Here is a 14,663-nt window from a genome sequence, read left to right as displayed (position 1 = left end):
AGGGACAATTTGGAGTCTTCAATCGGCCTACCAAGCATGTTTTGGGGATGTGGGAGGAAACCGGAGTGCCCGGAGAAAACCCACGCGGGCCCGTGGAGAACATGCAAACTCCACACAGGGAGGGCCAGAGGTGGAATCGAACTTGCACCCACCTAACTGTGAGGCGGACGTGCTACCCAGTGCCCCACCAAGCCGCCCTTAGGATCCATCCGTTGCAAAGTTTCTTTGAACCATTGCAAAGAGTGAGGGTTTTTTTTTTATGTGTATTTACAAAGGAACCTTTGGACTTTGAAGAAACCTCTATGACGTTTCTTTGATAAGTGCAATCAGGCATTGGTGTAATGCATGATACTGAGTCTTTCCTGGAACAGCAGAAGCAAGCTCGAGAGATGGCGACCCCAGAAAACACTCCTCAAGATGCAAACATTGCCCTCTCCCCCAACCGCATCACACGTCTCCAGGAAATGGAAGATCTCCGCAAGCTCAACGACCTTCTGGTCGTTTACATCGACAACGCCCGTTCCCGGGAAGTGGAGAACGCCGGCTTGCGTTTGCGCATCGCTGAATCCGAAACAGAGGTGTCCCGGCAGCTGACTGGCCTGAAGGCCGTTTACGAGACGGAGCTGGCGAAAGCCCGTGCGTCTCTGGACTCGGAGGCCACAGAGCGTGCACGTCTGCAGCCGGAGTTGACCAAGCTGAGGATGGAATTCGACGAGCTGAAAGAAAGGTGAGGCCCGGCCATTTTATCAAAAATATGCCAACAACAAAATGGATACTGGATATTAGTGCTGACATAATTGCTTTGCTGCTGGGGCCACACCCCAAGGAAAATCCTCCTCGTGACTAATTGCAGCTCAATTGGACTTTCAGTTAACCATCCCATAGTCGCACATCAATATAAATAGCACATTTGACTGCGTCGAGGGTTTAATACTGTTTTTGTTTCCTGCACTGTTTACATACTTTATCACTGCTACACTTTATACTTATCTTAGTTCATATTTATGTGTACATCTGTCATCTCAGGAACACGAAGAAAGAATCCGATCTGGCAGGAGCGCTGCAGAGGCTCAAAGATTTGGAAGCCTCGCTGAACTCCAAGAACGCGTCTTTGGCGACAGCGTTAGGAAAAAACCGTCGCCTTGAAGCCTTGGTGAACTCCAGGGTCGGGTCTTTGTCGACAGCGTTAGGAGAAAAGCGGCGCCTTAAAGCCTTGCTGAACTCCAAGGGCGCGTCTTTGATGAGAGCGTTAGAAGGAAAGCGTCGCCTTGAGACAGAAAACCGAGATCTGGCGACGCAGGTTGCCGAGGTGAATCAAATCACGATTAAATTACCGTGATGATTGTGTTAAAGTTGTTGCCACGTTTAGCTCGAGACCAGGTTGGCCAATGGCCGAAAGGGGATGATGGATGAGGCTCTCAGGAGGGTGGAAGGAGAGAGTCGCATTAATACCCTCAAAGAGGAGCTGGAGATTCAAAAGAAGCTGCATTCCGAGGTCGGACACAATTATCATCACTTTCGCTTATTTAATTAATGAAAATAAAGCTGAGTCATTCTCACGTCTCACGTAGGAGTTGCGCGAGGTCAAACGCCGGCACGAGTCTCGCATGGTGGAGTTGGAAAACGCCCGCCAGGAAGATTATGAACCCAAACGGGCCGACGCCTTGATGGAGATGCGAAGCCAGCATGAACTTCAAATTAAACTCTACAAAGAGGAGATTGAGAAGACTTACAAGTCCAGGGTAAATTGCTGGAAAATATCGCCTGAACTCTTTTTTACCTTCTACTATGCCTGTCGGGTTCAGCTGGAAGGCGCTCGCCAGTCACCGATTTCACCATTTATCATTTGGACCTTAGAATCTGTATCAGCTGCAAAAGTTTAAAAAGTCTGTGTTGACACTAGCTTGCAGCCCGTGATGCAAACGTGAAAGATCTGGAGGAGGCTCTGTCTACAGAGAGGGAGCGGATGCAGCAGCAACTGGATGAGTATCAGGAGCTAATGGATGTCAAGCTAGCGCTGGATATGGAGATAAGTGCCTACAGGAAGGTGCTTGAAAGCGGGCAGGAGAGGTGTGTGTGGCTTACAAACATACCACAACTTTTCCTGTCATAGCAATTCATGTCTCCACGTTTGTCCGCAGGACACGCTTTTCCCAGAGTCTACCGTCGACAAGCATGTCAGGAAGTCGCTCCTCGACCACGTCGGCCAGCGGGAAAAGGAAGCGTCCCGACACTGATAGCGAGGCTTCGAGCTTCGCCGGAAGCATTGTGTGTCTTACTCTCCTCACCCAGCAGGCCTCTGCTAGGGGTCAGTTCACCCTGGATGTGGACCAGGACGGCAAATATGTCCGACTCGGCAATAAAGGAGATGAGGTCAGTGGATGTGTCACAGTGCAACATCGCACATCTTACGAAATTTGCACATTTTCCAGTAACGACTAACCTGTTGAGATCAACTTCAACTATTAGGATCAGAATTTGGGGAACTGGCAGGTGAAGCGCCACGTTGGATCTTCTGCTCCCATCGTATTCAAGTTTCCCGCAGAATTCATCCTGAAGGCCGGCCGGAGTGTCACAGTAATCAATCTTATCTGGAAGATCTCAGATACAAAGTGCTCAATATTTCAATGACCATGCTGATCAGATCTGGGCGGCTGGTGGTGGCGGAAACCACAATCCTCCCTCTGATCTAGTCTGGGAGACACAGGCCAACTGGGGAACCGGAGACAAGGTCCAAACTAACTTGCACAACGCTGAGGTGACACATCTTTCAAGCGACAAGAAGCAATATTTCTCTTTTGACGTCCGTTTATCTTCTAGGAAACCCAATGGCACCTATTTCCAAGATGATGATGGAAATTCCGTTTCCACCGTGGGATAGAGGAAACGGAACTTCGGTTTCTTTGTGTGTCTTGACATATGAAGGGATTGAGAATAAAGCAGACTTTGACTTTTGACATGGTCACATTGTAAAAATATTGTATCACAATACAATTAAATGGGCATTTTCTAATGCAATCCTGACTGCTGGTCAATCATTTGAAAAGATTCAGAGTTTGTTGTTTCCGCAGCCGGTTGCTCACAGCACCTGCGGGGACAGCGAGGTACAGTTATGTGCGGCTCCTGCGGATTCTCCCCGAACAAGCCCAACAACGGCAGCTCCGTATCCACGGCTTCCCGCTCCTACCGTACTGGTGGCATCTCAGAGGGTTTGCTGCCTCATTCCTACGTGTTCAGTAGTAGTACACCTCGCGAGGTGAGACCATTCCAGACTGGAATCCGAACTGAGACCTGTCCAATAATGTGAGGCCCTGGATCGTTTGGTCTTCATTTTCCATGCCAATCAATTTATATATTTAGTCAACTCTTATATATATAATTTTTTACGACATGCTTATGGTTAGTCACCAGGCAATAAAATATGAACTATAGTTTCACATTGAATTTGAATTTCAAAAAATTACTTTTTATATAAGGTAGTTTAGTGATTTCTTTCCACAGCTTTTTTTTAATAAAATCTGCTCCGACCTGTTGTGAAATTTTCTTGGATTGAAATAAAGTTGTTCTTCTTTAAAAATGATTGAATTCGTCTTTTTTTGGTCTTATATAAATAATGCATTGATTTAAATTTCTCCCAACTCTCAAAAACGGAACTGCAGACTTTTATATTGAAATTTGAACCACTGTAGCTAGCTAGTTTTACTTTGAAACGTAAGTACTGTTTTTGTTCCGGGTCCCCATACCCGGAAGTAGGTCATTTCCACGGAAGCCCGACAGACTCTTTGCGTGTTGTTTTTTGTAAGTTGTGTTATTGCATGGCATTTAACCAAACTTTGCCCAGCGCATTGATGAGGAGCTCTTCAGTGAGTACGGCTTAAGTGTGGACCAGCTGATGGAGCTCGCAGGGCTCAGTTGTGCTACCGCCATCACAAGGGTGAACCACAGTGTCCGTCCAGAATGATCATAATGTGAATCTCAGCATCTCACGTTTTCCATTGAAGGCATATCCACTGAGTTTCTTGGTCAAGCCCAAACCCACAGTGCTGGTTATATGTGGACCCGGCAACAATGGAGGAGACGGCCTGGTCTGTGCCAGACATCTTAAGCTATTTGTAAGTGTCGCCGTGTTTGATTTTTGAGGAAGCCATCTTTACAACCATCGAGGAAGTTTCCTTAATGACTTCTCCATCTTCTCTCAGGGTTACGAACCCTCCATCCTGTATCCAAAGAGGCCCAACTGTTTTGGGGTCTGACCACCCAGCGCCAGAAAATGGAGATCCCATTTCTTACAGAGATGCCCGAGGTTTGTTGTAACAGTCGAAATGGACTGTGTTTAAACGTGACCTTTTTAATTATTTTGTTAGGCTCCTGTGATTGACGAGGCCTTCAACCTGGTGATCGATGCCATCTTCGGCTTCAGTTTTAAGGGGGCGGTGCGAGAGCCTTTTGGTTCCATCATCGATGTCCTGAAGGAGACCAATGTGCCCATTGCTAGCATCGACATCCCTTCAGGTTCCTTCATCTTTACGTAGCATTTTGCTCATCCACACTGCTTCCAAGTGTGTTTACGTGACCCTTGGATTTATTTTCCAGGTTGGGATGTGGAGCGTCGACGGATTGCACCCCGACACGCTCATCTCACTCACCGCTCCTAAAAACTCTGCCACCCTTTTCAAGGGACGCCATCACTTCCTGGGAGGCCGCTTTGTGCCACCAGCTTTGGAGAGGAAGTACTAGCTCAATCTGCCCCGCTACCCCGAAACTGACTGTGTGTTAAAATGATAAGATTTGGTTCCTGAAATGGTTCCTAACATGCTTTAACCGTTTTAGAATGCAATAAAGAAAATACTTCATGAAAAGACTCAGCCACAGAAAACTACTAAATCATGACTTGGCTCCACATTCTGTGTAATTACATTCTGCTGTATGCACACTGGCTCCGTTTTGCTCCTCTGATTTATTGTGTTATTTGTTTATTTATTATTTATTCATCACTCTTATTATTTATTGTTTGTGCCTTCTTGTTTTTATATTGTGTCGTTTACTTGTATGTCAGAGTCAGAGTCGTGTACTATGTTTCGTCAACGTGGGATAGAGGAAAGGTTATTTCGGTTTCTTTGTGTGTCTTGACATGTGAAGAGATTGACAATAAAGCAGACTTTGACTTTGATAGACTTCAGCTCCAAAAGAATAAATTGGTGAAGCAACACATGTAGATAAATAACAATACTCCTAGGCAAATATTCTTTATCCTCTATGAGGAGTGACACAAATAGACAGGATTGACATATAACACAAGTTTCCAATGAGCTAAATGAGAACGTTCTGTGACAATCAAAACTATCCAGACTTCCTTTTGGGTATTTTTCATTGATGATGAAAGGCTAGAATGAGGAACAGTCACGTTGAGATTCTATTGAGTCAAATCAGCCCGGCAAAGCATGATGAAACAATAATGTGACACTAGATTTCGTTGGAAGTAGAGGAGGAATCTGAAAGTAATGACGACAGGAAAAGGGAAGTCTGGCCTGATGTGCAACGCTACACAGATAACATGTTAGCAAAATTAGTATGGCGTGATATATTCTCACGCACTGTGTGATATTCAATGTCAGGGTTTTCCAAACTATCTTGATCTATGATTATGTTGGAATGTATATAACCGGTAATAAATAACTTAGGTAGATTAGTTTTATGCTTACGTTGGTATGTAACCGGTAATAAACCACCTAAGTCTGTCCCATCCTAAACAATGTCGTAAAACATACCCTGCTCTGTTTACCTAGATGTCAAGAGCTTTAACTTGTTTATTCAGTCTACTGTCACCCCCACCCTTTTTCTCTTAATAAAGATGGTCTTGTGGGAAGCGAGAGTCAGACGTCATTCGATCATTGCTGTACGCACAGTGACGAATGGACTCTCCGCCTGCAGGTGCCCAGAACGACTAACTTGTCTCCGAGTGGTTCTTGCAAAATAAGTTAGAGTGAGCACCACTCTAACACAATACATGTGTGAATATTCTCAAACATTTGAGCACCTCCAAAAAATATTTCAGAAGTGCGTATTAAACAGGTCAGTCTCCAAAAACTAGGTCCTTCATCTGGTCCTTAAAGTAGCTTCTAATGTATGACTCACATTACAGTCGAGAAAATGTGGCTATTATTCTTTTTAAATGCGTGATTAAACTCTGAGAGGAAGATTGGAACTACCGTTTTTTTCCGTGTATAATGCGCAAAATTTAACTAATTTATTGTCCTAAAATCTGGGGTGCGCATTATGTATACATGGGTAGAAATCTTTTTAAAAAAAATTATTTTTTTTAATTTTTTTTTTTTCAATTTTTTTTTAAGAAAATCATGGTACAACAAAACCAACAACAGGACTGACCGACAAAGTCGTGGAACAAAAAGACAGGGTGACATTACCAAAGACAGGAACAGAAACCAAACAGACATCATGACAGTAACACATGCAATGATCCGACGGTGAGCGAGGGGCAGACAGGACATACCGTTTTTTTCCGTGTATAGTGCGCAAAATTTAACTAATTTATTGTCCTAAAATCTGGGGTGCGCATTATACATGGGTACAAAAAAAAAAATTTAATTTTTTTAAAAATTCACCCTTGGAAACCAAAACTTGCCCCTCGTCGTGACTCGGAGCCGCAACAAATGTTTCGGATTTGTGTAGGGTACATTGTGAGACAGCAAACGAGCAGGTGATCGAGCAAGCCTTGTCTGAGACGAGAGCATTGCGGTCGCATGGAGCGTGTTTGAAGTGAACAGCAGAGAAGAAAGGAACAAGGCAAAGTGTTGTGAAATAAAATATTACCTGTAATACGGATTTAGGTAGAAAACTGAACTCTCGCTCTTTATATAGCTGACGTGTCTTGCGCATCCGTTCTGCGCATCTGTAATGGCGGCCTCCGTATGATATCCGGTTCGCGTGTGTGCGAGAGCGAGAGAGAGCGAGGGAGAGAGCGCGAGAGAGAACGCTCAACCGTAGCGCGCCGCCGACCGCCCAACTGCACCGCGCTGGTCGATTAGTGTGACAGAGCCGTCGCTGAAATTTAGAAGATATTTTTAAAGTCCTGATGTACTTTCTAAAATTTAAGTGGACCTCAGTGCGCACTGCGCAGGGAGCTTAATTTGGTGCGGTCGCGCAACCGCAGCGCGCCGGGCGCTCACTGTCGCATTGCTTAAAGAGCGCCTTTGTGTTTTAGGATGAACAGCAGAGACCAAAGGAACAAGGCAAAGTGTTGTGAAATAAAATATTACCTGTAATACGCATTTTGTTATTTGCTGATTGAAACTGCTAATTAAACTGTGAATTGAAACTAATAGGAAGAAAACAACTCTCGCTCTTTATAAAGCTGACGTGTCTTGCGCATCCGTTCTGTGCATTTTATTTCACAACACTTTGCCTTGTTCCTTTCTTCTCTGCTGTTCACTTCAAACACGCTCCATGCGACCGCAATGCTCTCGTATCAGACAAGGCTTGCTCGATCACCTGCTCGTTTGCTGTCTCACAATGTACCCTACACAAATCCGAAACATTTGTTGCGGCTCTGAGTCACGACGAGGGGCAAGTTTTGGTTTCCAAGGGTGTTTTTATTCCTCTTCAACGTCTCTCCCATACAGAGCCGCCTCTTTCCCGTGCGCGGTGGTGCGTTTACGGGCAGTCGGAGAAATCAACGCCAACAAAAAAAATTACATCCAGCCTAGTTAAGACCATACCAAAGACTATAAAAATGGGACCCATTGCCTCCCTGCGTGTGTGACGATCATTGGGACTTAAAAAATAAAATAAAATAAAAAATTTTAAAAAATTCATAAAAATTGGGTGCGTATTATACATGGGTACAAGCTTTTTTCCAGCATCAGCATGCCATTTTTAGGGGTGCGTACTATACATGGGGGCGCACTATACACGGAAAAAAACGGTAGTCCTCTTATTGACCCTCTTCTTGACTGACAATGAATGTGCTCATTTAATACAATGAGCAAATAACAATGCGTATTACAGGGAATATTTCATTTCACAACGCTTTGCCTTGTTCCTTTCATCTCTGCTGTTCACTTCACACACGCTCCATACGAACGCAATGCTCTCGTATCAGACGCTTGCTCGATCACCTGCCCGTTTGCTGCCCTACGAGGGTCGCAGCCGTGCTGGAACCTATCCCAGCCGTCATCGGGCAGTGGGCGGCGGACACCCTGAACCGGATGCCAGCCAATCGCAGGGCACACAGAGACAAACGACTATTTGCACTCACACTCACACCTAGGGACAATTTGGAGTCTTCAATCGGCCTACCAAGCATGTTTTGGGGATCTGGGAGGAAACCGGAGTGCCCGGAGAAAACCCACGCGGCCCCGGGGAGAACATGCAAACTCCACACAGGGAGGGCCGGAGGTGGAATCGAACTTGCACCCACCTAACTGTGAGGCGGACGTGCTACCCAGTGCGCCACCGAGCCGTCCTTAGGATCCATCCGTTGCAAAGTTTCTTTGAACCATTGCAAAGAGTGAGTTTTTTTCTTTTCTTCTTTTTATGTGTATTTACAAAGGAACCTTTGGACTTTGAAGAAACCTCTATGAAGTTTCTTTGATAAGTGCAATCAGGCATTGGTGTAATGCATGATCCTGAGTCTTTCCTGGAACAGCAGAAGCAAGCTCGAGAGATGGCGACCCCAGAAAACACTCCTCAAGATGCAAACATTGCCCTCTCCCCCAACCGCATCACACGTTTCCAGGAAACGGAAGAGCTCCGCAAGCTCAACGACCTTCTGGTCGTTTACATCGACAACGCCCGTTCCCGGGAAGTGGAGAACGCCGGCTTGCGTTTGCGCATCGCTGAATCCGAAACAGAGGTGTCCCGGCAGCTGACTGGCCTGAAGGCCGTTTACGAGACGGAGCTGGCGAAAGCCCGTGCGTCTCTGGACTCGGAGGCCACAGAGCGTGCACGTCTGCAGCTGGAGTTGACCAAGCTGAGGCTGGAATTCGACGAGCTGAAAGAAAGGTGAGGCCCGGCCATTTTATCAAAAATATGCCAACAACAAAATGGATACTGGATATTAGTGCTGACATAATTGCTTTGCTGCTGGGGCCATACCCCAAGGAAAATCCTCCTCGTGACTAATTGCAGCTCAATTGGACTTTCAGTTAACCATCCCATAGTCGCACATCAATATAAATAGCACATTTGACTGCGTCGAGGGTTTAATACTGTTTTTGTTTCCTGCACTGTTTACATACTTTATCACTGCTACACTTTATACTAATCTTAGTTCATATTTATGTGTACATCTGTCATCTCAGGAACACGAAGAAAGAATCCGATCTGGCAGGAGCGCGGCAGAGGTGCAAAGATTTGGAAGCCGAGGTGAATCAAATCACGATTAAATTACCGTGATGATTGTGTTAAAGTTGTTGCCACGTTTAGTTCGAGACCAGGTTGGCCAATGGCCGAAAGGGGATGATGGATGAGGCTCTCAGGAGGGTGGAAGGAGCGAGTCGCATTAATACCCTCAAAGAGGAGCTGGAGATTCAAAAGAAGCTGCATTCCGAGGTCGGACACAATTATCATCACTTTCGCTTATTTAATTAATGAAAATAAAGCTGAGTCATTCTCACGTCTCACGTAGGAGTTGCGCGAGGTCAAACGCCGGCACGAGTCTCGCATGGTGGAGTTGGAAAACGCCCGCCAGGAAGATTATGAACCCAAACGGGCCGACGCCTTGATGGAGATGCGAAGCCAGCATGAACTTCAAATTAAACTCTACAAAGAGGAGATTGAGAAGACTTACAAGTCCAGGGTAAATTGCTGGAAAATATCGCCTGAACTCTTTTTTACCTTCTACTATGCCTGTCGGGTTCAGCTGGAAGGCGCTCGCCAGTCACCGATTTCACCATTTATCATTTGGACCTTAGAATCTGTATCAGCTGCAAAAGTTTAAAAAGTCTGTGTTGACACTAGCTTGCAGCCCGTGATAAAAACGTGAAAGATCTGGAGAAGGCTCTGTCTACAGAGAGGGAGCAGATGCAGCAACTATTGGATGTCAAGCTAGCGCTGGATATGGAGATAAGTGCCTACAGGAAGGTGCTTGAAAGCGGGCAGGAGAGGTGTGTGTGGCTTACAAACATACCACAACTTTTACTGTCATAGCAATTCATGTCTCCACGTTTGTCCGCAGGACACGCTTTTCCCAGAGTCTACCGTCGACAAGCATGTCAGGAAGTCGCTCCTCGACCACGTCGGCCAGCGGGAAAAGGAAGCGTCCCGACACTGACAGCGAGGCTTTGAACTTCGCCGGAAGCACTGTGGCTGGTGCTCTCCTCACCTCTCCTGGGTGGCACTTCACCGCGGATGTGGACCAGGACAGCAAATATGTCCAACTCAACAATGAAGGAGATGAGGTCAGTGGATGTGTCACAGTGCAACATCGCACATCTTACGAAATTTGCACATTTTCCAGTAACGACTAACCTGTTGAGATCAACTTCAACTATTAGGATCAGAATTTGGGGAACTGGCAGGTGGAGCGCCAGGTTCGAGCTTCTGATCCCATCGCATTCAAATTTCCCGCAGAATTCATCCTGAAGGCCCACCAGAGTGTCACGGTAATCAATCTTATCTGGAAGATCTCAGATACAAGGTGCTCAATATTTCAATGACCATGCTGATCAGATCTGGGCGGCTGGCGCTGGCGGAAACCACAATCCTCCCTCTGATCTAGTCTGGGAGACACAGGCAAACTGGGGAACCGGAGACCAGGTCTACATTGGCTTGATCAAGGCTGAGGTGACACATCTTTCAAGCGACAAGAAGCAATATTTCTCTTTTGACGTCCGTTTATCTTCTAGGACACCGACTGCCACCTATTTCCAGGATGATGATGGAAATTCCGTTTCCACCGTGGGATAGAAGAAACAGAATTTCGGTTTCTTTGTGTGTCTTGACATATGAAGGGATTGAGAATAAAGCAGACTTTGACTTTTGACATGGTCACATTGTAAAAATATTGTATAACAATACAATTAAATGGGCATTTTCTAATGCAATCCTGACTGCTGGTCAATCATTTGAAAAGATTCAGAGTTTGTTGTTTCCGCAGCCGGTTGCCCACAGCACCTGCGGGGACAGCGAGGTACAGTTATGTGCGGCTCCTGCGGATTCTCCCCGAACAAGCCCAACAACGGCAGCTCCGTATCCACGGCTTCCCGCTCCTACCGTTTTTATATTGTGTCGTTTACTTGTATGTCTATCGTGTACTATGTCTCGTCAACGTGGGATAGAGGAAAGTGCGGGGGGACCAAAAAAAAAAAAGAGTGTAATATCGGTTTCACCAGTATATAATTGAAACCGGAAGGTATTCGGACATCCCTGCGGTCAGTAGAATATATAACGGCTATGCAATGAGAAGTCAAGACATGTTCCACGAGAGCAGGCGGTCCAGGCAAGAGTAATCTCGACGCAACATGCCCAACATGTGTAAGTCAGTGATGAATGTTTCTTGAATTTTCTTCCTCTTTTGCCATTCTTTCATGATTTTCTTGTGCTTCCACATTAGACACGCAAATTCTCGCGGTGGGCTTGGTGGCTTTTCTAGTACTGCCAGCCAATGGCGCTCCGTTGACAGAAGCGACCACCGTCTTGCCATCAAGCGACACCTCAAGTGAGGAGGAAACGGCGCCCTCTGACCTGCTGACCTCCGCTCATGTTTGGGACTCGGTTCTGGGTACCGCTAAAGAACACCAGAAAGCTGTAAGTGGAAATTCAGAAAGCACCTTCATTGTCTTCTTCTGGCTGTAAAACGTATCTGACTTGTGACTAATTTCAATTTCAGTTTGATGATGAATTCCAAAACAATGTCAACTTTCATTTACTGGAGCATTACAAAGCACCTCAGTTTCCAGCAAACTGCCCCAGCTCCAACTTTAGCAAGGTAAGAACCAGAAATGGAAAACCACCAGAGGTGGGAGAAAATACAGACACTGACACTTTCCATAATTGTTTGCTAGCATCGGCTTGACTTTTATGCGTAGATTGAATAGATATTTGTTTTTTCCAGGAGGCTTGCCTGCACAGGCTGGCCCAAGGTCTGTCCACTTACATAATTCTTCTCAAGCACGTGGAGAAGGAATATCCCGGCAGTAAAATTCTGTCTGAGGCCAAACACTACTCTGAACTCCTGCTCTACAATATCAAACAAAAGGTTGGCCAGTGTGACAATTTAGGGATAGGAAATGAATTTTGCTGTTACTATAATACCTATTTTGACATTGTGTTGCTTACTCTTGTCCGGCAGATGAAAAAACCAGAAGAGGTCACAGGCCTGAGTAGCAATGAGGAAGAGAGCCTATTGAGGTCACTGTACCACCCCGATGCTTTCCACAGAAAGATGACGGCGCACAACATCCTGCGGAAGCTCTACATCTTCATTGTTGACGGCGAGAGGGCGCTGAGGCGCAAAGAACGGCAAAGGGGAAAACATGCCAAGGTCTTCGCCATGTTTAGTTTATTGCGGTAGTCCCGTCCGCCACGGAAGCCCGTCGGAAATGTTGGGCAAAACATGAAGTGAATTAAGGAAGTTCTTGGATCTGCACTGACGTGTCGTAACCCACTGACGGATTGATGATGTATTTGTTTTTGCATGACGCACTGAGTTTTTTTTATTTTTTATTCTGTAGATAACCTATTTATTGCTCATTCAAAAAAGCCATTGTGAATCTAAGACCTTATTTATTGCAAACAGTCGTATGAATTATTTAAAGAAGATATTTATTACATATTATTGTTTTTATACTTGAAGGCATGATAATTATATTTATTTTTTAAACGGAATGTATTTTTAAAACATGAATAAAACTATTTGCTTACTTGTGAATTGAATTATAACACTTTGGCAGGTGTCTTTTGAGAATTTCACTTATTAGATTGAACTAGACAAATCTCTTTTTATGAGATTCAATTACATCGTATATATATATTTGAAAAACTGAAATATCGTAAGGCCACTTATGGGCTTTACTGTCAGACATTTATTGACAAAAACATGGAACAGACTTCAAGACAATGTCGTAACAATAACAAATAAATATCTCAGACAAAATTGACACTTCATATACTGACATTGACTTTCATGTGGCCAACTCGTCGTGGTCTTCGGGTGGAGGTTGTTGACGCAGGTGCACGTCATCCTTCTTCAACCCCAAAGTAAACTGAAACGAAGCAAAAACAGCCAACGATACATATGTCATTGTTGGTTTTGACTTAATCTGCCATTTTTTTTAAGGTTCTCTTTCTACATATTTACCAAACACAAGCGATACATTAACTTTATGACAATAATCATCTATTACACATAAATCAGTTATGCTTATGCCCACAATAAAGGTAAATGAACCATGAGTTAATACAAAAAAAGGGCACTACCTCAATTACAACTTAGAAAACAGTTTGACTGAAATGGTAGTCATTCAATAAATAAATATACGCATGTTTTCTTTTTCAAATTGCAGCCTTTGCGGTTTTGAAAATTGCAGTTGATCACATTGCAACGTCGACTTGAATTCCACTAATCTCTCAGTTTCAGTGCACAGACAGACACGAGAGAAAACGCTGACACAGAAGCAGTGGATGACGCAAATCAGTGTCGCCCCTTGTCAGCAGTTCACTCGAATTATGCCAACAATTCTGTGGTATCTTTCCACACGCACGCATTGCAACACCGGCCATTTGCCCTTTGATACCAGCATGAGATTCGTTCATTTTGGGGTGAAATGTGTTCAAGTCATACCCCAAGACTGAAGGCTCCGGCATTCCTGGATCTGCTCCTCGTTTGAAGCCTGTTAAACGAAACACAAAAAAAATATTAGAACAAATAAACATGGGGTGGATATAATAAGTATGAGTGGCATTTGATGAACTTTTATTTTGGCCTTGAGACAGCATCAGTCAGGTTCTAAAAAAAATATCTGAGTCGAGCAGGAAATCTATTTCCCACCCTTCCATTCAGTAATTTATTTATTAGCAGTGAGAACACACCACCATTGTGCAACCCTTCAAGGAATTACACCTCCAAACTTGCCAAATGAGGGGAATGGAATTAACAAAGTGATGACATCAATTTCCGATGTGACAATTGGAAAGTTTTCGACCGGATGAGGAGTCACAACGAGAACGTTTGAACTACCAGACAGTCAAAATCAGGTTAAGGGTGAACACGCTAATGCTAACTAGCTGCAACCTGCGGGTTTTAAAGCGACTAACATATTTCACGCCTTTTATACTAACCCAAGTACAGCACTGTAGGAATAAATCCCCATCGGATGACGAATTGTCCACACTGGAACAGTTGCTGCAGCCGCTGTTTGGTCTCTTTACTTAATTTTGCCATTTTTCCTGGATGCTTTTGCAGCGTGATACCACAGAGTGCAACCAAGGACACGGAAGCGGAAATGAGCCATGACAGAAAAAAACAGGAAGTCTAGATTCGTGTCGCCGTCTTGTGGATGGAAGAGGTAACTGCGTGTTTTTACTGTTCAGTATTTCAGTACATTTTCGATTTACTATTTTTGTATCTAAACAAAAAAATAAACTACCAAGACGTTACATGTTGAGTTAATTACTTTTTTTTTTTGCATTAACAGTTATAGTAG

General features: G+C 44.6%; 2 protein-coding genes, 3 long non-coding RNA genes and 2 pseudogenes across 8 annotated transcripts in view; 4 read left to right on the top strand and 3 right to left on the bottom strand.

Moving 5' to 3' along the window:
- The window catches only part of LOC133144441 (uncharacterized), a 3,138-nt gene extending 883 nt beyond the window's left edge, over positions 1 to 2,255 (bottom strand). The window contains exons 1-4 of one of the 2 annotated variants that reach the window (XR_009710688.1): positions 2,094 to 2,255; positions 1,781 to 1,869; positions 1,561 to 1,705; positions 1 to 1,483 (exon numbers count right to left, since the gene is read on the bottom strand). The exon at positions 1 to 1,483 is cut by the window's left edge and continues 883 nt beyond it. This is a non-coding gene — a long non-coding RNA (uncharacterized LOC133144441). The remainder of the gene's footprint in view (positions 1,484 to 1,560; positions 1,706 to 1,780; positions 1,870 to 2,093) is intronic. The other variant, XR_009710689.1, reaches the window with a different exon arrangement.
- Positions 322 to 2,958, top strand: LOC133144434 (lamin-A-like; annotated as a pseudogene).
- A 780-nt stretch (positions 2,959 to 3,738) lies between these two features.
- LOC133144424 (NAD(P)H-hydrate epimerase-like) lies at positions 3,739 to 5,174 on the top strand (annotated as a pseudogene).
- Positions 5,175 to 8,581: 3,407 nt separating this feature from the next.
- On the top strand, positions 8,582 to 9,013 carry LOC133144949 (prelamin-A/C-like; the record flags this gene model as incomplete). The annotated part of the gene is made up of 1 exon (XM_061268004.1): positions 8,582 to 9,013. A coding segment is annotated over exon 1 (378 nt), but the record flags the coding sequence as incomplete, so codon positions are not given.
- Positions 9,014 to 9,016: 3 nt separating this feature from the next.
- On the bottom strand, positions 9,017 to 11,129 carry LOC133144444 (uncharacterized). Of its 2 annotated transcripts, XR_009710693.1 has the most exons (6): positions 10,678 to 11,129; positions 10,489 to 10,598; positions 10,148 to 10,397; positions 9,856 to 9,944; positions 9,636 to 9,780; positions 9,017 to 9,558 (listed from the first exon to the last, which is right to left on the bottom strand). It is a non-coding gene; the product is annotated as an uncharacterized LOC133144444 (long non-coding RNA). The 2 variants fall into 2 exon arrangements; XR_009710692.1 differs by having other exon boundaries at positions 10,148 to 10,598.
- Positions 11,130 to 11,358: 229 nt separating this feature from the next.
- Positions 11,359 to 12,857, top strand: LOC133144417 (interleukin-6-like). 2 transcript variants are annotated; one of them, XM_061267106.1, is made up of 5 exons: positions 11,359 to 11,493; positions 11,573 to 11,766; positions 11,849 to 11,947; positions 12,074 to 12,217; positions 12,311 to 12,857. In XM_061267106.1, the coding sequence occupies exons 1-5, from the start codon at positions 11,481 to 11,483 to the stop codon at positions 12,530 to 12,532; spliced, it is 672 nt and encodes a 223-aa protein (XP_061123090.1). In that variant the 5' UTR covers positions 11,359 to 11,480; the 3' UTR covers positions 12,533 to 12,857. The 2 variants fall into 2 exon arrangements, with proteins under 2 accessions (XP_061123090.1, XP_061123089.1); XM_061267105.1 differs by having other exon boundaries at positions 12,074 to 12,857.
- A 149-nt stretch (positions 12,858 to 13,006) lies between these two features.
- LOC133144435 (uncharacterized) lies at positions 13,007 to 14,475 on the bottom strand. The gene is made up of 3 exons (XR_009710679.1): positions 14,299 to 14,475; positions 13,802 to 13,850; positions 13,007 to 13,223 (listed from the first exon to the last, which is right to left on the bottom strand). It is a non-coding gene; the product is annotated as an uncharacterized LOC133144435 (long non-coding RNA).
- Positions 14,476 to 14,663: the final 188 nt, after the last annotated feature.

This window comes from Syngnathus typhle, linkage group LG20 (genome assembly GCF_033458585.1).
Source record: "Syngnathus typhle isolate RoL2023-S1 ecotype Sweden linkage group LG20, RoL_Styp_1.0, whole genome shotgun sequence".
Taxonomy (NCBI): domain Eukaryota; kingdom Metazoa; phylum Chordata; class Actinopteri; order Syngnathiformes; family Syngnathidae; genus Syngnathus; species Syngnathus typhle.
This window is presented reverse-complemented; position numbering and strand designations above follow the sequence as displayed.